This window comes from Amblyomma mixtum, chromosome 1 (assembly GCF_055824585.1).
Source record: "Amblyomma mixtum isolate Tamu chromosome 1, ASM5582458v1, whole genome shotgun sequence".
Taxonomy (NCBI): Eukaryota; Metazoa; Arthropoda; class Arachnida; order Ixodida; family Ixodidae; genus Amblyomma; species Amblyomma mixtum.
Window position 1 is genome coordinate 262,122,446 of NC_143012.1, and position 22,316 is coordinate 262,144,761.

The 22,316-nt window shown below is 46.5% G+C and overlaps 1 protein-coding gene across 1 annotated transcript in view; it reads right to left on the bottom strand.

Moving 5' to 3' along the window:
- The window catches only part of LOC149371592 (cell adhesion molecule Dscam1-like), a 101,152-nt gene that overhangs the window by 38,793 nt on the left and 40,043 nt on the right, over nucleotides 1-22,316 (bottom strand). Inside the window, exons 5-8 of the mRNA XM_089565861.1 lie at nucleotides 21,762-22,103; nucleotides 16,620-16,797; nucleotides 14,738-14,970; nucleotides 12,351-12,512 (exon numbers count right to left, since the gene is read on the bottom strand). Coding sequence (XP_089421987.1) covers nucleotides 12,351-12,512; nucleotides 14,738-14,970; nucleotides 16,620-16,797; nucleotides 21,762-22,103 — 915 coding nt within the window. The remainder of the gene's footprint in view (nucleotides 1-12,350; nucleotides 12,513-14,737; nucleotides 14,971-16,619; nucleotides 16,798-21,761; nucleotides 22,104-22,316) is intronic.

Sequence of the window (22,316 nt, forward strand, 5' to 3'; positions counted from 1 at the left end):
TTATAAGAAAAAAACGTTCGCTACACGCGCTGCTTGACCACAGCATTATGTTGGCATGTACTGAAGTCAATAACAACAAACAGCCTTCTTGACTTTCTATGTTTGGTGCTGATCTCGATAATAATTTTCTTGCGCTGTTCACCTTGCCACGGCTTCACTTATGTCTAAAGACGCCGGGGTGAAAAGTTTGTTTCAGCGCGAAAGTACTACTTCTCGAGGTGCAATCGGCTCACCGATTTTGAGTTTCTGAAGATTTAACTTGAGAGTGAATGTGGCCCATGTCGAAAGAAAATAAATGCATTGAATATTCCCATGACTGTGTGTTGAATCCCCGGCGGCGCAAGCAGATCAGCTTTGCTGGCCACTGCACGAGGGCACTATGATATCGCAGCAACCGGCCACGCCTGGTCTTAAACTGCAACAAGCTATCGCGCTGTGCATTGCACAACGCCGTCTTCATCAACTTTCATGCGCGGCGCGAACAGATATATCAGCTTAACCTCGATCAGAGCTTAACCTGAGTCTAAAAAAAAAAAAAACTACCTGAGGCACTTGAGTCTCATTACGTGCTATGATTGCGATAGTTTTGAGTGCTACTGCTGTTTCCGTTGGTGCTGTTAGGGTTGATTATTGGTGTGGTATTCTGCGCGCTTTTGTAATTTAGTTCGCGTTGGCCAGGAAACCGCATAAGGCTCCTTAGATAAATTCCCATATATGAATAATTGGTCATCCTCAACTTAACGTTCATCAATGCAGCGAGCCCTCATACCGCCACGAGGGCACTGGCGCAGTGGTCAAGCGATGCGCCACTGCACTAGAAGGTGGCAGTTCCCGTCACAGCTACCCGAAGGGATTGTGCGACCCGTGTTGCTCTTCTCGCGCAGCTGACGCAGGCTCCTCCGAATTTACCTGGGCTTCCTCCCATTGGCTGGAGCTTGCGCAGCGCTCCTCCCAACTAACCCAAGCTTACATCACCCGCGTGAAGCAGGTAATGTTTACGCATTAATAATGTCTCAGACGTCTCGACGACAACGCAAAGTAAAACCATGAGCCAATCAGGCTAAGCACATGCTTTCTCTCGTCTACTCGTTTTAACTACGTTGAATCCCTGCCCCTTTTTGAAGCATCTTCGGCCGCTATTATACCTGCTAAAGCACCTCATCGCTAGTTAGCTTCTCAGGCGCCAGGTGTCTTGCTGCCTTCCGAATGAGAACTTTTCGCGTGCTCACCGACTCAACATTGACATGAACCGTTGATGTAATAAAACCTTTACGGCGTTCCGGCATTTATAAATAGAATAATATTTTTTGTATTGATCATAAATTACTTCCCATGCGGTAACATAGCTCTGTTATTCGCTTATACAAGCGATGAAAAACGATGATTTTAGAAAATGAAGAGAGAGAGAGAGAGGGAAAGGCAGGGATGTTAACCAGAAAGGATTCCGGTTGGCTACCCTGCACAGGGGAAGGGAATGAGGGGAATTAAAGAGGAAAGAGAGAAGTAAAGGGAAATAATCACAGTCTGTCAATTAAGGCAGTCGCTCTCAAAAAGCGAAAGAGTGCCTTGTAAGCCTTGATGGCAGTTGACTGTTGTGGCCACGGACCGAGGATCTTGGCCTCTGTGAAAGGGCGAGGGTCCAAGCGGTCCAGATCACATCGCAGCTTATGTTTTTCGGCTACAAAGGCAGGGCACTCACACAAGATATGGGTGATTGTCTCATCACAGGCGCAGTTCACACAAGAAGGGCTGTCGGCCATCGCGATCCGGAAAGCATACTTATTCGTGAAGGCAACACCGAGCCATAGACGACACAGTAGTGTTGCTTCACGACGCGCTACATCACACGGAAGACGGAGGCGTAGTCCAGGGTCCAAAGTCCTGAGGCGACGGTTGCACAACTCACCAGAGTTCCACGCTGAAAGTGTGAGCTCCAGCCTCAAGGATCGAAGCCCACACGCTGCGTCAGCTCTAGTTACGGGGATATTAACGGGAATTCCGTCCTTGTGGGCAGAACGGGCAGCTTCGTCAGCCTGGTGATTGCCCTGAATGCCGCAGTGGCCCGGCAGCCACTGGAAAATTATGTTATGTCCTTTCAATGTGGCGTCATGGTAGAGCTTGCGGATTTCGGCAACGAGTTGTTCGTGTGACACACGGCGTAGTGCAGTTTGCAGGCCTTGAAGGGCTGCTTTAGAGTCGGTGAAAACTGTCCAGTCATGTGCAGATTCCTGACTAATGAACTGAACTGCAGCCCGTAGGGCAGCTAGTTCTGCACCAGTTGAAGAGGTGAGATAGGTAGTCCTCACCTTCATAAAATAGACCTGGCCGGTATCACCATAGACCCAGCAGAGCTTGTTGAAGTCACTGAGCCATCTGTGTAGACATGTATGCGGTGTGTATGGTTAAAATGCAAATGATGCAGTGTCAGTTGCTTGAGAGCAGGCAATGATAAATCAGAATTCTTATTAATTACAGGAATAGATAGGTGCACCCGGGGTTCATGGAGACTCCATATGGGTGAGCATGATCTTGATGGGTGGGCGAACTGCGAAGGAAGATAGGCACGGTGAGCTTGAATTACATTTGCAAATGCAGTATGTGGTCTGAGTACGGGAAGAGCTGCAAGATGATCACTAGGAACTCGCGTGAGGTGCCGAATGTGTGTTCTCATGGTTTCAACAGCAATGTATGAAGTAAGAGGATGCTCCCCAGCGACAAGAATAGTGGCTGCCGTTGAGGCACATTTAGGTAGCCCAAGGCAGATTCGTAGAGCTTGCGCTTGAACACTTTGAAGTGTCTGAATGTTTGTCTTTCTGATATTGTTTAAAATGGGAAAGCTATACCGCATGTATCCCAGGAACAGCGAACAGTACAGTTGAAGCATCGAGCGTACAGATGCACCCCAGGACTTTCCCCTGAGGAAGGAGAGAATATGAACAATCGCTGTCAGTTTCATTCGCATGTCGTAAAGATGGGGACTCCACGAGAGGTTCCTATCAATAACAACGCCAAGGAAGCGATGGTTTTTCTCATAGGGAATGGCGTTGCCATTAATATATATGGGGTAACTTGTCATTTTTTTTTTTCGCGTGAACGACACGAGGGAACATTTCTCGGTTGAAATATTTAGGCCCTGCTGACGAAGGTATAACGTCAGTATCGTTGCCGCCTTTTGTAGTCTCGCACGAACTTGGGGACGGGTCACGCTTGATGCCCAAATACAGATATCATCGGCGTATATTGAGATCTGGACTGATTGTGGCAATGAGTCAACCAGGCCGACGAGAGCTATGTTGAAAAGAGTTGGGCTCAGCACTCCACTCTGCGGGACTCCGCGCGAATTTAGATGCGAAGAGGTTGGTCCGTCTTCAGTCTGGACAAAACACGACCTCCCTGACATATAGCTGCGTATCCAGCTGAACATGCGGCCTCCAATCTGAGCAGCTTCTAATGCGTCCAAAATGGCCTGATGCGTTACGTTGTCGTAGGCGCCCTTGATGTCCAAGAATAGTGCCGCAGTCAATCTTTTCAAGTGTTTTTGGTGCTGGAAGGACGATACAAGGTCAACCACATTGTCAATGGAAGAGCGGCCACGTCGAAACCCAGACATAAATGCAGGGTAAATTTGGTATCGCTCCAGGTACCATTCCACGCGTGTTAACAACATTCTTTCCATGACTTTCCCTACACTGCTGGAGAGTGCAATTGGTCAGTATGCTAAAATGTCGAGTGGTGATTTTCCCGGTTTAAGGAGTGGTACGAGACGACAGGTCTTCCATGCATTAGGAACTATGCCCTCGCACCATGACTTGTTGTATGTGTCCAGAAGAACCCGTCGAGCCTCTTGGCCAAGGTTGGCGAGCGCGGAGTATGTCACACCATCGGGCCCCGGCGATGACGACCTTCTGCAACAAGCCAGCGCAGCGTCAAGTTCCTCCATGGAGAACAAGTTATCCATTCGTGAATCCCGCGAGGGTGGAACATCACTGCAGTGCAGCGTTGTGGATGGGTTCGGTTGGCCTGTTATCCTTGCGCAATATTCTTCGGCTACCGCGACCTCGCTGCGTTTTTGGTGGAGCGCGAGGGATTTAAACGGGTGGCGCTGTTGAGGGTCCGTACGAAGGCCACGGATCACATTCCAAACGCGTGACAAAGGCTTTCGTGGGTCAAGTGTCTCGCAAAATGTTCTCCAACGTTGTGTCTGCAGGGCTTGAATTCTGCGCTGGATTTTCTTCTGCAGGCGTCTTGCATCTCTGAGGTCTAAGCGCGACTTTGTGCGTCGGTATCTGCGCTCTGCCCTGCGCCGCAGTGCCCGCAGTCGTTGTAATTCAATATCAAAGTCGGTGTACTTTGCGACGGGGTTGTAGCAACACGTTGCGCTCTCCATGACCTCCTTAATTTTTTGTTCAAGACCTGTCGAGACTCCTTCCATGCATGCATCCTCCATACGCGCTTTAAAAACTATCCAATCAATGCGCTGCATACGTGTGGCAGAGCGGGACGTGCAATGGCCGGTAAAAATCAGGTAGGTTGGGATGTGGTCACTGCCATGGGTTTCTACATCCGAAAACCATTGGACGTTGTTGGTTAGGCATCGCGAAACGAAATTCAAATCTAGGCTGCTGCTATAGGTCACCCCTCGAATATACGTCGGGGTTCCGTCATTTAGGCACTGGAGGCCGTGGTCAGAGGCGTAGGAGACGAGTTTCCTTCCACTAAGGTTCATCCTAACGCCTCCCCACATGGTGTGGTGAGCATTGAAGTCACTTATAATCACCCATGGACCGGAGGTGGCTTGCATCAAATCACTCAACCTTTTTTCGTCAAAGCGGCTTGACGGCGCCATGTACACAGCCAAAAGCGTAAACTGAGGTCACGGCTCTTCACTGTGAGGCAAACATACTGGTTGTCATTGTGGGGGGGAACCAAATGATACACATATGTAAGTTCACGTCGAATGTAGACGATGACTTTGCTGGTTCTGTTGCGCGTGGTTGAAGTAAAAGCTTCATAACCGGATAATCGCAAAATGTTGGGTAGATTCGGTTCACAGATAACAAGAATGGGGAAGCGGTTTTCATAAACATAATTTCGAATATCTGAAATCCGGGACTGGAGCCCGCGAGCATTCCACTGAAAAATAAAAGCTTGCTTGACTTTCGACGTAAAAGATTGTTCCGGGGGAGCCATGGTGCCTTCTAATGAAGAGCTGCAAGAACTGGCTGTAGCGCGTCCAGTACTTGCAGTGCGTTATGTGCTGCTGGCGTGCGCAAGCCGGACAGCAGAGCACGCATAACATTCATCAGTGACGTTAGCATTGCAATTACTTGTATATCTTGGCTGTGGTCGGAATCGTGCCTTTTGCCCGGATCAGTTGTAGGTGTTGCAGACATGGGGTGCAGCAACGTACCGGACGAAGCGTGTGCTCTAGGCTTTGGTAGTGGTGGCCACGTTGTGTCAGAGGCAGCAGGGCGTGTTTCACGAGTCGCCAGGCTTTCCTGATTTGTTGTCGGTGGAGGCGGACAAGCTGCACTGCCGCTTGGGGTCTTCTCTTCGAAGGTATTTGTTTCATTCAACGACCTTCGGCGGCGGCGCGAATGACGTCGTCGCACATTTGCAGCGGCTTCTCTGTGGGTGGAATGATCACGCACCATTTGCTTCAGTACCGCCCTCTCTGTCTTTAGGCGAGGGCAGTCCTTCGAGGAAGAAGCGTGAGGGCCACGACAATTGGCGCACTTCAAGGCAGTCGCGCGGCAACTGTCGCCGCTGTGTGGCTCAGAGCATTTTGGGCACACAATGGTGTTTTGACAGACCCCGCTCACACGACCAATCTTCATACATTTCCGGCACTGTAGCGGCTTAGGTACGAATGCACGAACTGGGTGACGAAAGTGCCCCACCTTCACGTATGATGGAATGCAGTCACCCTTGAAAGTCAGCTTAACGCATGTAGACCTTCCAAGGCGCTTAACTTGCATTATAGAAATGCTGTTGGTTGCCGGCTTGATTAATATGGGCAAGTCGGCGTCAGGGATAGCGATGTCGACGTTGTAAATTACGCCAGCCGTGGTTCCGCTGTCTTGTAGAATAAGTGGGCGTACACTGATATTTCCCAGTTTGGTGATGGCGGCCAAACTGTCCAGCTCGCTTCGCTTCAAGACATCAATGGCAATGATGTTCTTATGCGGGTTAACTCTAAAGTCTTCAATCCCTCCTGGTACAAGGCTTTCAAGGAATACGGAGATGGCTTGCCTGTTCAGGAGATTCAAGTTTTCTGTTGGCTCCAATGGCACGAACAAGGCTGTATGGGCCTCGGCACTTCGCGCCCTGATGATCGCATCCATACTTGAGGACGTCGTTGACGTCGACTCAGTTTGTCTGCGCAGTCTGCGCTTGGCCTTCTTACTAACGATGGTTACGAACCCATCGTCGGTCGAGGAGTCCTCACTTCGGCGAGTCGAGTAGTCATCACCGTACACAACGGTGTCCTGGCTGCTGGAGTCACTCGTGGCGTACAGGCGCTTCCTCTGGGCGGCCGTTGCCGACCCACCGGGATCCACAGAAGGCACAGCAGCCTCCACTTCCATCGCCGTGACACAAGTGAAGCGGCGCCTCCCTAATTACGGCACGAGAGGCAGCGAATAGGTGGAAATGGTAAAGGAATACATGTACTATCGCGCTCAATATGAGTTGCAACGCGCGGTCATCGACCGGGGATCGTTCCGTGGTGTGCCTCCTCCAAACAGTCGCTCGGAATTCTGGGAGAAACTTTTTTCCACAGCGGGGGTGCTGTTGTTTCCTGGAACAGCAGTTTCTCCCAGAATTCCGAGCGACTGTTTGGAGGAGGCACACCACGGAACGAGCCCCGGTCGATGACCGCGCGTTGCAACTCATATTGAGCGCGATAGTACTTAGGGCCGGTAGAGGCCGTAGATCCATGAAAAGGGGGCGACATAACTTGGAGAGCAAATTTAAGTTTGCAGTGTGCAGCATTTTGCAGGCATTTTCGGGTAAGGAAAAGCTGTATTTCAATGCAAAAATCACCACGAAGTATTCGCCTACGATCGCTCAAAAAATGAAGACTGTACTTCCCAAAGCTGTTTCGCTATGGTTTCGAAAGCTGAGTGATGGCTGCGACTTCAGAGGTTAGTACAGTTCACCTGAGATATGAAGTAACCTGCAATATATTTATTTAAAGATTGGATGTAGCGCTTTTAGCCAGAACATGTTCATCTTTGTTGTGTCATCCTTTTTCTGTGTTCTTTCCAATAGCGCCGCATCCAATCTTTAGGTAATGAATGACCAACTAGCACAACACCAAGTTTTACTGATGCAGTGTAATTGCTGCTTCTTAACTATTTGGGGTTTAGGTTCTTGAGGCAGGCTAGCTTAAGTGTTTTAGTGCATTAAAATAGCCAAGCAGGGACTATTTCGCAATTTTTCTTGTTTCATATGACCTCTACTGATATTTGACGTCAAATACATCTGTCGGCTCTTGTAACCTGGACTGAAACAGGTGACAAATGAAATTCTATTACAGATTATTCAGCCGTTTCATGCAAATATCACGCAGCGATTCATGTATGTTGATGTCTCATATAGCATTGCAATGTAGAAAATACGCAACCTAAATTTTTTGTTTACTCCTTCCGAGAAGAGGAAGTCAGAGAGGCGTAACGTAGCAGGGTGAGGTTGGAATGAGATTAAGAAGATTGAGGGGGTGAGCTGGCTGAAGCTGATGCAGCACAGCGTTAATAGTAAGGATACGGATTGCAGCTTTGTCCTGCAGTGAGCGTAGTTAGGCTGATGATGATAATATCTAGCGTATACAAGTCTGATCTCATCCTTAAAGCAAACTTTCACCCTCCGCTTTGATTTCTCTGCGCATTATTTCATGAATTTTCTGCTTTAGCCCCCAGAGTGCTTATGTCAGCTGCACGCGTGACAATATTTTTTTAATAGCGAGCGGAGGTGACCACTCTTTCAAACTCTACTTAGGCTTAAGGAACGCAGACGGGTAAAATGCTCAGTTTAATGTAATGAAAAGCTACTTCCTGAAAAACGGCATAAATTTTCGGCGGCAAAATTTATTTTTATATCTTTAAATTTCACGTTTCAAATGTCCTTCACACACCAAAACCTAAAAATGAACAGCAAAAATAATTCATGATAAATAAAGCCGCTAAGCTTGCATTGCTTCACCGCTGCAGTAAGTTGAACTTCATCGTCAGTTCTTGACAATCCATGGCATTATTCTACGTAATTAGGATCTCGACTAGGATCTTCAATTGATACGAAAATAGAAAGAAAACATTTCGCTGAATATTGTTGACTATAAAGGAAATTAGCACTGAAATTCAATACTATACAGTAACACGGCAATCTATATTATTTGAGGTTTGATACATGTTATGTTTGATACATGTTATGTTTGATATATGTTATGGTGGCAATTTGTCGGGAATAAGATAACGAATATCTACTATTCTTGCGGCAGAGATAGCAAAATGTGTATGTTTTAGCACGTGTATTTTGTGAAGCAACATAAACGGACACAAGATGTAGATGCCGCATGAATTTGGCCTGTGCTTCAACAGCCGAATATGGCAGAGATTTTTTTATTATAGTACAAGCAATGTATTTGTTTTTTGGGTGCCTTTCGAGAAATAAAGTATAATTCTAACTAATAATGTTCACGCTAAACAATTGTTTTTGCTTTCATCAAAACTGAAAACTGATTAGATGCTCCAATAGGCGCAATGTAGACGTTTCTCCGTTAACCTCAAAAGACTCCTTCATTCTTTAATGCAGCAAGATATTGGTCCTTTCTTGGCGGCTTTCGTTTAATGTGATATTGAAAAATGAAACTTTAGTAGTGTTAACATTCAGCAAAATGATTAATAAAACCTCCTTCCCACCACTGCAATATAGGCGCAATAAATTACAACCGCTGACTTCTACAAAGTAGGCTGAACAAGCACTGAAAGCAGTGTCGTGAAAAATTAATTTGAAGATATTTCATAGCCTTTCTGCTTTGTAGCGACTGCGTGCCCAAGGTTTTCGGGGGATTTCGTTGAACGAATCCATTATTTATACAGCAGTACCGTGATATTTACGAAGGCAGCGATTCTTGGAGAAAATACGGCGGTGCGTTTATGCCTTCCTCTTGCCAGACCGTATGGCTGTCTTTTATTTGTTCCGCACTGAAGACGCTGTAAAGACGCTGGTACGCCCCCAGCAAATTACTTTGATGGAGAGCAAGCTTGGCCCGAAAGTTCAATCATGGTCCTCTCTATAATTCAGTTTCCGATGCACGATATTCTCCGAAGCAGCAACTATGCGTTAAGAGCAGCTTTCTGCACGTCAGGAATAAGAGTGTCTTACGCAAACACTATCCCAATCCGAAATCAAAGCTTTAACGGAGTCTTCTTATAAACTGTGGCCTTCTTGAATGTTGACCTCGTTGTTTTACGGCTTCCGCTCTGGCGGTTGTGAACAGCCAGAAGTAGTTGCTTTATTTTTTATTAACGGCTTCGCTCACAGAAAAGCGGCCATCTGCAACTTTAGAAGCATGAATCCGTCTTTCGGATGAAAACTACGTCCAGCAGTCCCCTTCTCTGCGGACGAGGCCATAGAGCTAGAGAACAGCGCTGCCAAGAAAAAAACAAAACAAATAAATAAAGACGAGACAAACGGTTTGCTTCGACTCACGTGTACTCGATGTCAGGAAGATGTTATGGCCTTCTTTACCATCTAGCACGGGTAGTCCTGTTTATGGCAGACCACTTACAATTCAGCACAGCAGGTCTCCCTGCCGATGCTTTGAGTCGCAACAAATGCATCCTCATTCTATTCTTTGCACGAGGATTCCTGGGTGTTGAAAGTTACGGTAGCAAAGCTTTCGATCGCGTTAAGCACAATAAATACAAAGCAGGCGGACGTTTTCAAAACCAGGGCTCAGGAGCTCCGCGTGCCTGGCCCACGCCACTACGTGCTGCGTTACAACGTCATCCGGAAATGCAGTGTGACATCGGTATACCTGAGCCAGACGGGAAGAAATCCCTTGCGCATTTCGACCGCTGAAGGGCTCAGGGGGGAGCTTACTGATGCTTCAAAATGACAGAGAGGATCACGCAGACCGTTACAGATGTCCGGGCGCGAGAATTTCGAGAGAATCTCCAGAGCGGAGATTTCCTTCCGGTATTTCGACAGTTTGCTCACGGAGCATTGATAGGTTCTGGCATCTGCCAAGTCTGCGAACTCACTCCGCAACGCTAGCTGCTGTCCATTCGCATTCAGGACGGTGCGGCTTTTTGCCGTTTTGCAGTGTTGTTTTCCGCAGAGTTTGGCTTCTAGCATCCTTCGATTCCGCCTGCCTTCGCATGTAATTATGGTATACGGCCTTTATACCAACGTATATTACTTGTGCAAATTTACTTGTGACATCTTTGAAAATGTACACAACGTCTCCTGAATAATCGGCACCGTAACTTCAACTTGACCACAGCCGTAGCCGTATGGCTGCGCTCGGGTGGACGTCAATGAGTAATTACTCCCTTATTACAAATCTACTCCACCTTGGGGGATTCCCCTAAACATTTGGTCAACACTGTTCCCACTTCGAGTTATTGATCAATTCGCTCTCGCCCTACCATATGCTTGCCGTCCCGGTTAGCTCAATTGGTAGAGCGACTGCTCCGGTGAAGCGGTGGTCCCGGGTTCGAACCCCGGACCAGGACGAATTTTTCTTTAACTACGAAGTTTCTGCGAAAGCTGTATAGCTTTCCTTTGTAGCCGTATGGCTGCGCTCGGGTGGACGTCAGTGAGTAATTACTCCCTTATTTCAATTTGACCATATTACATAAATTTGAAGTTTCCCTACAAGGAAGTGCGGATAATTCAAAATTTCGAATAGCAAAAATAGTATCCTCCTATTCTAATCTCTGAGGGAATCAAATAGTTCACATCAAATTGATTGAAAACTAATTGAATACAGTGAGAGCTGTCATCTTCGGCGGCAGTTTCAAAAACAGGCCCCACACAGGTGCCGCACAGCATGCTGTCACGAATGGTCTGCATGTTGTGTGCCACGACGCTGTCCACTCGTGCGGCGGCGTTGGTGGTGCTCATACAGATGGCCTCAAAGATTGGAGAACACGGCACGTTTCAGCCAGACTATGCAAACTCTACCCCAATGCCCGTTATCGCAGATCATGGCAAATAAATTTCGTCCCTCTCTTTAGGTAGAATGAGGTAGTGAAGATAGGTTTCTTGGAAACACAGAGTTAACGAGGAAGGGGGAGACATCAGGGAGCTTTAACAAAGATGTGGCTTCAGGTTGTGCGCTGCAGGATGAAGCTGTGCGAGAAGCCTCCTATGCTACCTATGGCACCATCACTGCCAAAACCGAGGCCCTTGTTACGCTATACAGCAGATAATGGCAGAGAAATAGTGGGTTTGTTATAACATAGAGTTGCTTGAAAGGGTATAGATCTATGTTAAATAGTTTTTTCTTGGCGGTCGTCTGTGATTTAATGAGTGAATGTGCGACAACGGAGCGTTTTTGTGTCTTTCACACATAGTGTGCTTATTGCTTGACATATACTGAAATTATGGGCACAGTCTTTTGAGCGCGAAACAGTTTATGTTTATGATTATGTTATGTTTATATGTATATTTTTATTCCTGTTCCTGCCGAAATGACATAAAAATTTAGACCCTAACATGTGGCTACTATTCATGCCAAAATAAAAGTCAAAAACTTCTTCCTGACTAGTCGTTGCTCCAGAGCAACGTGGTGGAGCAGCGCAAAGGACGGGACACAAGAAACAAGGAAGGACGTACACAGGCGCTGTGTACGTCCTTCCTTGTTTCTTGTGTCCCGTCCTTTGCGCTGCTCCACCACGATGCAACAGCACCAACTAGCCCAGCAACTTGCTCCAGAGCAAATTTAACAGGTTTTCTTAAATTTCTTCGTAGCCAAAGAGATAGTCTGAAATCCGCTAAGTTTCATTCGACAGATTTTTTTTAGCATAGAAACATGCGCACTCACTGACTAACACCCTTTGTCAGAAGGGTGTTAGTTTACGTCGATGTGTTTCCTCTGCCTAATTATCGTCCGTTTGCGCTCTTCCTTGTATGCTCCTTGTCAAGGATCTCACTTCAGTCGTGTCTTGCTCGGTCTACATTTTATCATCTTGGTGCACCTCACACGGACTCGGCACATGCCAAGCGTTTAAAAGGGCTTTAGGAGATATAAAAACAAAGACATGTCAGCAAAACTCCAGAGAATACCTAGGGCGTTGAAAGACAAGATCGACAGCCTCCCGCCATGGGGTGGTAACACTCACTCATGACGCGTACGGCCAGCTGTCCTCTAGCGGAGTTCCCCTGGGGGTCGCGGGCCGTGCACTCGTACCAGCCGCTGTCTTGGCTGCGCTGCACTTGGGTAACCACCAGGGTGCCGTTGGGGAAGCTTCGCTGTCGGTGGTTCTGTGGAAGCCAGCGCCCGTCTGTCCACGGCGATCCAGGGCGCCCACCGAGTGTAGATGAGCGAAGGAAAGACAACCGGAAGGTTTTGCTCGGTGTCATATATTTTGATTTCATGTGTTACCGAAAATGCCTTGCGCTAATCTAAGTACAATAGTATCTTCTGGCGGGCTAGTTGGTTTGAATCATTCATAATTAAAACTGCGCGAACAGAACAAGGACACGAGCAAGAAAACAGACAACACACACAAGCGCAGACTTGCACTTGGAGGCAGCAATGAGGGATGCACAGAAGGTTGCTGCTTTGTCATTCGGCATGTTACATAAAACAGAGCCCAGGGTAGGAGAAATATAGTTCAAAAGTATCTTCTGGCGGGCTAGTTGGTTTGAATCATTCATAATTGAAACTGCGCGAACAAAACAAGGACACGAGCACGAAAAGAGACAACACACACAGGCGCAGCCTGTGTGTGTTATCTGTTTTCTTGCTCGTGTCCTTGTTTTGTTCGCGCAGTTTTAATTACCAAGTACACTGCTAGGTAGGATCAGCGTGGAGCCTCGTAAAAGAGGGAAATACTGTTCGTCCCACCGTGTATCACCTTTTAAGACAATATAGCCGTCTGTATTGACTGCAGTAGATTAGGACTGTTCATGTAAAGTTTAGGTGGTTTTATACGGAGATAACCGTATTGGTTCCACAAGAAAACGACTGACATAGCAGTCGTGTATTGTCTTCTTGTTTTCATTTTCTTTACCGTAAAACCGATCAAAAGTTCGTGACTCCACGTGCTCACTGCATTCTCGGCTTTAGCGGAGCGATCCAACTATCCTTGCGGTTTCACTGTTTCTTACGGTTTTCTTGACACTGATACCGGCATTAAATGAACCTTGTGGAGTAAATTTTTGTTGCGACTGTATTTCAGGCGTCTGAATCACGGACATACAGACATAACCATAATTCTCTACAGAGCTCGTGCAGCACTCAGTCAAGGGAAGAAACTAAAATTTCAAAGCAGGTATTTAGTTCTGCAGTTAATACTCCCGCTTGAGTGAAACCGGGCAGGAATACAAAGCGGGCAGGCACAAGCATATTTCACTTCATTTTGACCGTAGCGCTCCTCTCACACGCTCTAGACAAGCGCGCTCACTTCTGTGCGTTTCGTGGATTATCCTGCTTTTGGAATAAATAGGACCGCTAATTAAACAATAATACCTCGTGAAAATAAAAAGTGAAATATATTCATTGTGATATAGAAGGCTATCACGAACAACACTTCAAGTTGAATAGGGTAGCGTCACATTTTTCGGGAAAGTAGACAGCTGAGCTGGGCACGCGTGAAATTCCGCCTTTGACTGAAAAGAATTTTGGCATCTAATTCAGAAAAAAAAGAAGCGAATTGCTTAAATACAAAGGTATATGTTGTAATCCTCAGGCGCAGGCGTTCTCTGATATAGTAGGCGATCTTAGTCTATACGACAGAAAGCTGGAGACCTGCCAGCGTCATGACACTTTAGAAGGCTGATATCTGTTGTTGCTGAACTTGGCTTAACTCTGAACGCGCCAAAGAAAATTTAAAACAAACCTAAAGAGGTAGAGCGCACGACCAGGCGTTCGTTAAAGTTACTTAGGCTGGCTGGAGAATATGACACCGGAAGAGAAAAGGAATGACTTCATTAGGCCGGATTAAAAAAGAAAAAAAATAATGCGTTGTTTCCTTCGAGATATACGCCACGTTATCATGCCAGGACGTAGTTCTAAGTATCGAGCACGAGTAGTCCTATGTTTTCGGCCCAAAATTTAGAAAAGAAAATTTTGGTTCTTCAAACCATGTCATGCACATTTAAACTTCTATGAACACTATTTAATTGTCCGTTTCAAACATCTGAGCAAGAACGGTTATCGTTCGCAAACTTACAAGCAATCAAAAATACCACGGTTCCTTGTCAAATATTTAAGAGTTTTTTTTTTTCATGCGCTAGAGTCTAGCCTAAAAATTCGTATTCTGTCTGCGGAACGACTCCGATTACTTCAGTAGGTGGAAATGGGCAGAGAAAAAAATTGGTACACAATAAAAAAAAATGATGAAATAAAATACTGAAAATTCCACCCGCAGCACTTGGGAAGAGAGCAGCACCGCAGTGAGCAGATGCTTTGACATGCTTGTCATAATTCGGTAGTGCTGAGCAAGCGTTCAAGCATCAGCTTTGGTAACACCGTCAGAACATTTCATCTCCATCGAGGGCGCACCTTTCTGCCATGCGATGCTGTGGATCGGGTGTCCCGCCACGGGGCACTGCAGGAGCATCGTAAGGCCCGCCAGCGCCGTTACGTTGGCGGCCGGCCTGCGAGCCACGGGCTTTCCCGGCACGACAAGGCGAGCCGAATGCGAAGCCTGCCCTGCGCTGTTGCGGGCCACGCAGGCGTACAGGCCGCCATCCTCCACGCGCACGCCCGTCAGGTTCACGTAGGTATGCACCAGACTGAAAAGGTGCGAATGGGCAAGGATAATCCGACTGCTAAAACGGTGTCACGCGGTATGTTGCACGGAAGCTCTCGTAAGAGCTACAGCTTAGCTAATTAAAAGCTCGATCACGCTCATGGACTCCGTACATGCGAGTGTTGGCGCTTTGTGACTGATTATCTTCCGACTTGAAAACGAGTCAGAATCTGTAATATGAGATGAGAAGGGCTTAAATGGGGAATGACAGGAAGAGTCTATTGGTAGAAAGCACTTCAAGAGCTCTGTGCACATTTAATTTTCGTAGTCTGGAACCCCTAAAAGCGTCTTTTAATTTGCCCCTCGTACCAATGAAGTGAGACTATATAGAGGGGCAGAAGACATTCTTCTCTCAATAAACATCACTCAGTGTTACATGGAATAGAAGAGAGCCGCTTTTCCTTCCAATACATTTCCTTCCGAGGGGTTTTCTTAAATACATGCAGCTGAGCGGTGTATTTCTGTGCGTAATCTAAGATCGCGCAAAGGAGGCCAAGCTGCTCTGCTAATGCTGTGGTGAAGACAAACCTTTCTCGCATGGAAATAACTATTCGACACTGCCAGAACAGGCTTCCAACTAATGACTTTAAATGCGAAATTACTTTTTTTTGTAGCTTTCCAGCACTCCGAACCGAATGCATTGAAGCCTGTCCTTTCATAAAACATTGAAACTCTTTGCAGTTGTAGCACTAGTGATAAAATGAACCAAACCACACATTCTTAATATTGCTGCTATAGATAGACCTTGAGCTATGCATCACTATATGCAAGGGCTCGCTAGGCCTGGTGAAGTAAACCAGAGAAAAGGAGGTGTATTTCGCAAGATACGCAGCTAGAAAAATCATTATCCAAAAGAAAGCTGCGGTCCACTGCACTCAGATGAAATAATGCACCGTGAAATATTTTACTGAATATAGGACAAAGAATTTGAAGAAACTATAACAAATCAGAAATACTGTGACAACTACGTTCGTGAGTCGCGAGGCGTAACACAACAAATGAGGTTCTCATCAGATGGCAGGACACTTAGACCTCAACAATATTCTGAACTGAGGATAGTGAGCAATAAAATTATTACTTGCTACTGTACAGCAATGCTGGTATTCGAACACGGCTGGCTATTCGAGTATTTGGTGAGTAACATTGTTTTCGGTGATTTTTTTGCAGCGATGAGAGATACCTAGCGAAAAAAAACAAATATTTGCGATTTATTGAATTCAGCATATCGACGTCGTATCTGATTCCGTTTGCGGTGTGCCTATTTCAAAGGTGAGACCATGGCCATGAAAGGTGAGACCAATTTTTCTTCACGCCTTTAAGGCCGACTCGTCCTTACAGAGCGCGGGAGCCCATAGCTCCTGCTACTACGTCAGCCGGAATTGTGTAGCAAAGCGCATACGGCGCAAATGCACGCGGATATATATATATATATATATATATTTTTTTCCACTCTTGACAATTAGGTGCAAATGGAGCAATGTATTCTAATAAAGCTACAATGTGGTGTTCAAAAGTGGCTTCTAGCAGCTGGCGCTAAAGATCCACAAGAGCGCACCTGTCGCTGAGAGAAAAACGTGAACGGGTGCTGAGAGAGAGCTACACGTCCTTCACAACAATGCACAGATGCCTCACCGTTCACTGCTGACGTAGTCGCCCACTCGCACATGGTAATGCTCGGGGACGACGTCTCCGTCCAGAGTCCACGTGACTTGAGGCAAAGGGTTGCCGGAGGCCGAACACTTCAGTGACACGCTGCTACCCGGCAATACGTCGAGCTCGGCGAAGGCGTGTTCGAGAACAGGAGCATCTTCTGAAAAGAGAACACAAGACAGAGGGCATGTTGAGCGAGAGATAACTTGCACCGTGCTTAAATAAAAAGTCCTACCGCGAAGAAGTGTTCGTTTGATTGGAGATTTTTTTTTTTTTTTTTTGGGGGGGGGGGGGGAATTGCTCATACTACCCTGAGATGATATCCCCATAGAGTTTGGCCAATGGGCCCAGGTGATCGAGCCTTCCAAACCACCAGAGTGAAAGCTAGCTCTAGCACTAAACTATTGATCTAATGAGAACAATGGTCATGAATCTTGTATTATAATTTTTAGTCCGGTTTGTGTTCTACTTGAGCATGCATAACACGCATGAAAACGAGTAAAAGGGGCAAGCGTAATGAAGCAGAAGACTGCAAGTGAAAACATTTTTGTCTTACTTATCATCTAATTCTCTGTAATGAAAACACCAAAGTTACGGCGCCCTCTAGGGCCATCTATCCTGTGTTGTTGTATTTAGTATCTTTTTTTGTGTTTCTTTGTTGTGATGCCGTCTAGTTAAAGGATCACCCCTTCAATTTCTCGAGGGGAGAAGCGTTAGGCTTATTGGTTTAGTACGAAATAATACTTTAACCAGAAGGCTATGCAGAAAACCAGCAAGGTAATCATGCCACAGACGTGATGCAAGCGGAATTTTCTCCCGAAACCCGACGAAATGGTTCCTGTCAGGTGTCTCCCTCGTTCTGGCCACATTGGGCTTGGTGGTGCACCGGGCTTTATTTGTGGCCGATGTCGCACTAAACAGGAAAAAAAAAACGTGTTCTCAGTACTGTCCTACTGTCTCCGTTAAAGAAGAGTGTTTGAGCCTCAGTTGAGCGGTTATGCTTTTCTAAATGGCGTATTAATTCAGTTTAGCATGAACAGAGAAATTATTCTCAACAAACTCCTTCACTAATGCATTTTAGTACAAAATTACTCTAACACCCAGATTGCGTATTTGGCGCCGTTACGCATTGAATGTTGTGTAGCTTGAACGAAAGAGTTATGTATGTGCATACCACATTTAGTATTTTAAGACTCATTTCGGCGAACTGATAGAACTCAGTGTACTTTTTGAGCCTTGCAATAACATTCCCTTCATCCGCAATTTCCTCTTTTTCCGCATATTTTTGTTCATTTTCGTGGTTGACTTTTATTCTTTTCGAGCATTCACGTGGAGAATTAGCTGAATTTTTTATTTCTCACATGGAATTTAAAGTGCGCTACAAGCAAACATTTTCTTTGAAGCTGCGCCTCCTCGTCTCGAGAGCATTCCGCATCATTTCAGAAATTCCAGTGGCTTGAAAAGCAGCACCTGCACCCGTTCAGATAGTTCGGCGCCAATCAAATGGAAGCAGCGAATTGCATCTGCAAATGACGTGCCGTGTGGTGAAGACTATCCGCACGTCAAAGGAACATGCGATTGATTGGCGTAGTGCCGACCGTACATGGAGGTATCGGGATTTCCCAACCAACTTGGGCGAAAAGATCGGTAGCTTGTTTTAGGATATTTTGAGCTTGCGGCCTGTGACTGCGAATTTTATTTGAGCGCCATGAATTTGCAACGCGTTTTGAGTCGGTTTAGGCAGAAGATAAAGTGACAGCACGTTTTTAAGGACAAAACTCGTGCAGTTTGAGGACAGGTGCTGTGCGTAGCTCTCCTCTGTTATTCTGCAATCTAGGCCAGTTTCATGTAAATACGGTATATACCCGTTTCTCTTCTTCTCATGTCACGTTCGTAAGCCTGTTTTCAACTCCCAGTGAAGGCGTCTTACTGAAGCGGTGTCTTATGTACAAGGGCTCCTAGACTGCTGGGCTGTCGTGCTCCAAGCTTCCACTTAAAGCCGCTCGGGTTGTCACGGAGTGGACACAACATATGCATAATGCATAACGTTCGGCTTCAACTCGGCTTCTGGCATCTCGCAGTACCGCAGGATGTTGCACTAAAGAAAACGCCAGAGCGGCATTTGTTATTGCGCTAGCACTTTAAGCGGCTCTTCCCCGTATTTAGCTGTTTTGTGTTGGCTTGTCTGAAGCCCGGTTGTCCAGATATGAGAGGAATAACCAGTGTTGTTTGGGAAGACAAACCTGGGTCTCACAAGCACCACCGGTAGCAGCACCTCCCATCGCAGAGCAGTCACATATATTACTGATGGAGGCTAACTTCTACCTGTCCTCAATGTGTCTTTAACGCTGCCCAAAAAGTAAGCCAGATATTTCTTGAAGGATGACTTCCTGAGGAGCAAGCAACTTTAAAGTTTTTTTCTTCGTATTATATTCAATCTGTACGTCTCTACACCGTCAGAAAAGCACACTCTTGATCTCTTCGTTTCCATTTGTCATCTAGTTCCTCTCACAAAAAATGTTTTGCAGTCCCCCGCCTTGTGTATCTGTAGCTTCTGGGTTTCGGCTGTTGATGGCAAGGTAGCGGGATCGATCTCGGCAGAGGCGGATGCGCTGCTATGGATGCGAAATACAAAAGCGCCGATGTACTTTGCGATGTTAGCGCATGTTAAAGAAACTGTGAGGGAACATATTAAGCATGAAATGCTTTTAGCTCCCGTTGTCGGCAGTGTGGTGACGTCACGCCGAGACCGAGAGCCATCATCCGGGCACTGAATTCCACTCATCCGGGCTCTGAAACGAGCACATCCGGGCACCGTACGAGACTTAACGAGATTCAACGAGACTCTCTAAGCCCTCCTACCGGACCTGCATACAAGCGCCGGTCGCTCTCCAAACGAGTCACAAAAAATAACTGTTGCCAGTGTCTTCTCAATGTTTATCAATATATCAGTCGAGCTGTGCATTTGATAATGCACGGAATTATAATTTCCAATTTCTAATAACGCGTGCAAAAAGCACATACATACCACAGTACACTTCGTTGTCATACGTGATCTGTTAGGGGCTTTGAGAGAATGCCGCTTAGAGAAAGAGGGGAGCTCCAGGGCGAGAAGGGCTTTCGAGTTTCGCGCGCTCCCGAAGGATGGCGCTGCGGTCCTACACTCACGCATGTAAAAGACCGGCCGCAGGGCCTTCATGCCCTTTCCCCCTCTGGCAGGCAGATGTACACACGCTCGCGGAGTATTCGAACGCGCTGCATATACATTCTTGTCAGGCCTGCATCTCGTCGTGTCCGCGTACGCTTCTGCATCGTCCTGGATTTCAATGCCTCCACCGTCACAGCTGCTTAACCCGAGCAATGGAGCCTGTGTTAGGCCCGTAAACATTTCATGCTTACTCTACTCTCGGTTACGGGAGAGGCGCAATTTTTAATCCAGAGCCTTCTACTGCGGCTTTCCTCGTAGTCACTGTGTCACTTCCAAACTAGCATAACGTGATGTTAGCAAGAATGTGCGCAGCCAGACATTTGGTTGACAACCTGTATCCTTGTCACCAAATTCCGTATGTTGGGTTCAAAACATCTCTTTGGGCACTACTTTTTGATTGCTGTTGCAGCTGACATCATCAGCAAAAGGCACAATACAATAAAATGAAGAAAGCCGAGCTTGTTGCTGTGCCAACTATCCCTTTTCTGCCTTAAAAGCCGTACCGGAGTACGTGTCTGCTAAATGCGCCGCTTGCTCGGGAGTAAAATATCGGCGCTCAAAGAAAAAAGACGTCGAACGAACGAGTTCTCCAGCCGATAGCTAGGCTAATTCTGTTTTCTAGCTCGCACTTCTCACATGGGGTTAACACAAAGCAAGTTATAAAACTGCAAAGAGTAGACACAGCCGGAAACACCGTCGGCTTTGTCTCGCAAACTCGAAATTCAATTACCTAAGCAGCGCCCTACACGCTGTCTTTTACCGGCAAAACAAAAAAAGAGAGCTACGCGCTGGCCATGTGAAAGTCTGCTCTGTGAACACATTAGCGCCTGCTTCACGACGTCTCGCCGCAACGACAAGTTCTCCCTCTCTAAGCCGCTGTGGGGAGCTACGAAGCCGCGTTCTCTGTGAAGCATGTAGTAGGATCTGCGCGGAAGAAAATAAAAATATAACACTCACTGTTAAGCGTCAGAGACATTTCTTGTTCGCTGTAACTAGGACGCGCTGGAGTTCCAAGTTTTGTTTGAGGTTTACCGTCGGTTACTCGAGCAAAAGGCGCTTTCAGCTTCCAGTAGAAAGGCTTCGACCAACAAAATTTGATCGTAGGTTTGAACTGTTATGGACACTCAATTACTTGATCTTGTTATTACGGCTTATAGGGCGGTTAAGAGAGATATTTATCAACAATGACACATGGACCACAAGCTGCCAGAAAAATTTTTCGTTACTGGGAGACTTTCGTTGCCAGAGTTGTTTACGTGTTATGATTTGGCCTGTTTTTTTTTAATATCTTGGAGGCCGTATGTAAATTTCTGTTGTAGTTGAGTGTTCAATGTAATCCCGTCTGGCGAGTGCGAAACAAAATAACAAATAAACCAAAACATGCCATGTAATATAATAGAAAACATTAAGGTCCTGTAATTGGTAATCCCCTTTCTGTTGCCCCTCTTTCCAGAAAAGCGCTTTTGTAAAGAAAAAAAATATGCATTATAGCAGTTTGACACAAACACGGCATTACGAAACAGGAAGCATAAACTGCCACACTTTTCGCCCCTTCCTAGAGGTGCCGACGGGAAAAAAACTGGGCCGGTTACAACGGCTGTGTAACGCTACATTTATCAAAAGCTGTTAGCATTCGTGAACGCGCTGATCGCCACGCCGCGCAATGTAACCCTCTCTGAACAGTGTGGCGAATGGCAACAGCAACAGCAACCCGACCCGAGATTGCACCGCATGACCTCAGGTGGCACATTCTGATGACACTCCTAATTGCATATGTCGCTTAACGCTCAGCCTAAAGGGTGATTTTTAAGTTAGGCTTTGGTGGCGATAGACTATTACGACCAACACGATGATTCTGGTTACCTTAAATAAAATACTCTTCAAACATACTGTTGTAATGTAAAATCAATTCGCACCTCTTACAATCAACTCCGCGGTGCCCTGGGCCGAATCCTGCCGGTTGAAGGCGAGGCACTGGTACATGCCGCTGTCACGACGTTCCAGAGGTGCGATGCGCAGTACGTCACGAGAAAGGAGGGTCACCCTCGAAGAGCCAATGACGACGGGCTTGTCGCCGCTTCCAGTTTCGCCACTGGAAGAACCTGAAGAAGAGGAAGGACCAGAAGGAAATAGGACCACGCCGTCGTGCGTCCACAGGATTCCTTCCAGTGGACGACCAGCTACATGGCAGGTCAGGTTGGCGCTTTTGCCAGCGTCCACCAACTGCGAAGTGGGCTCGATGCTTGCGGAGAGAGGCTCTGGAAAGCAGAATGTGACATAAAATATCATTGACGGGATTGGCATGGGAGGAAAAAAAAGGTGGTGGAGCCACGAATAAGTAGAATTCGAAATGAAAACCTTTCGGGATTTTAAGAGCTAATTAGATGGACTCGGAGCCTAAAAGTGTCTATATCACTAAATACAAGACTGGTGTCATTATAGTCATTCTAGAGTATACTTCAAGAGTGTAA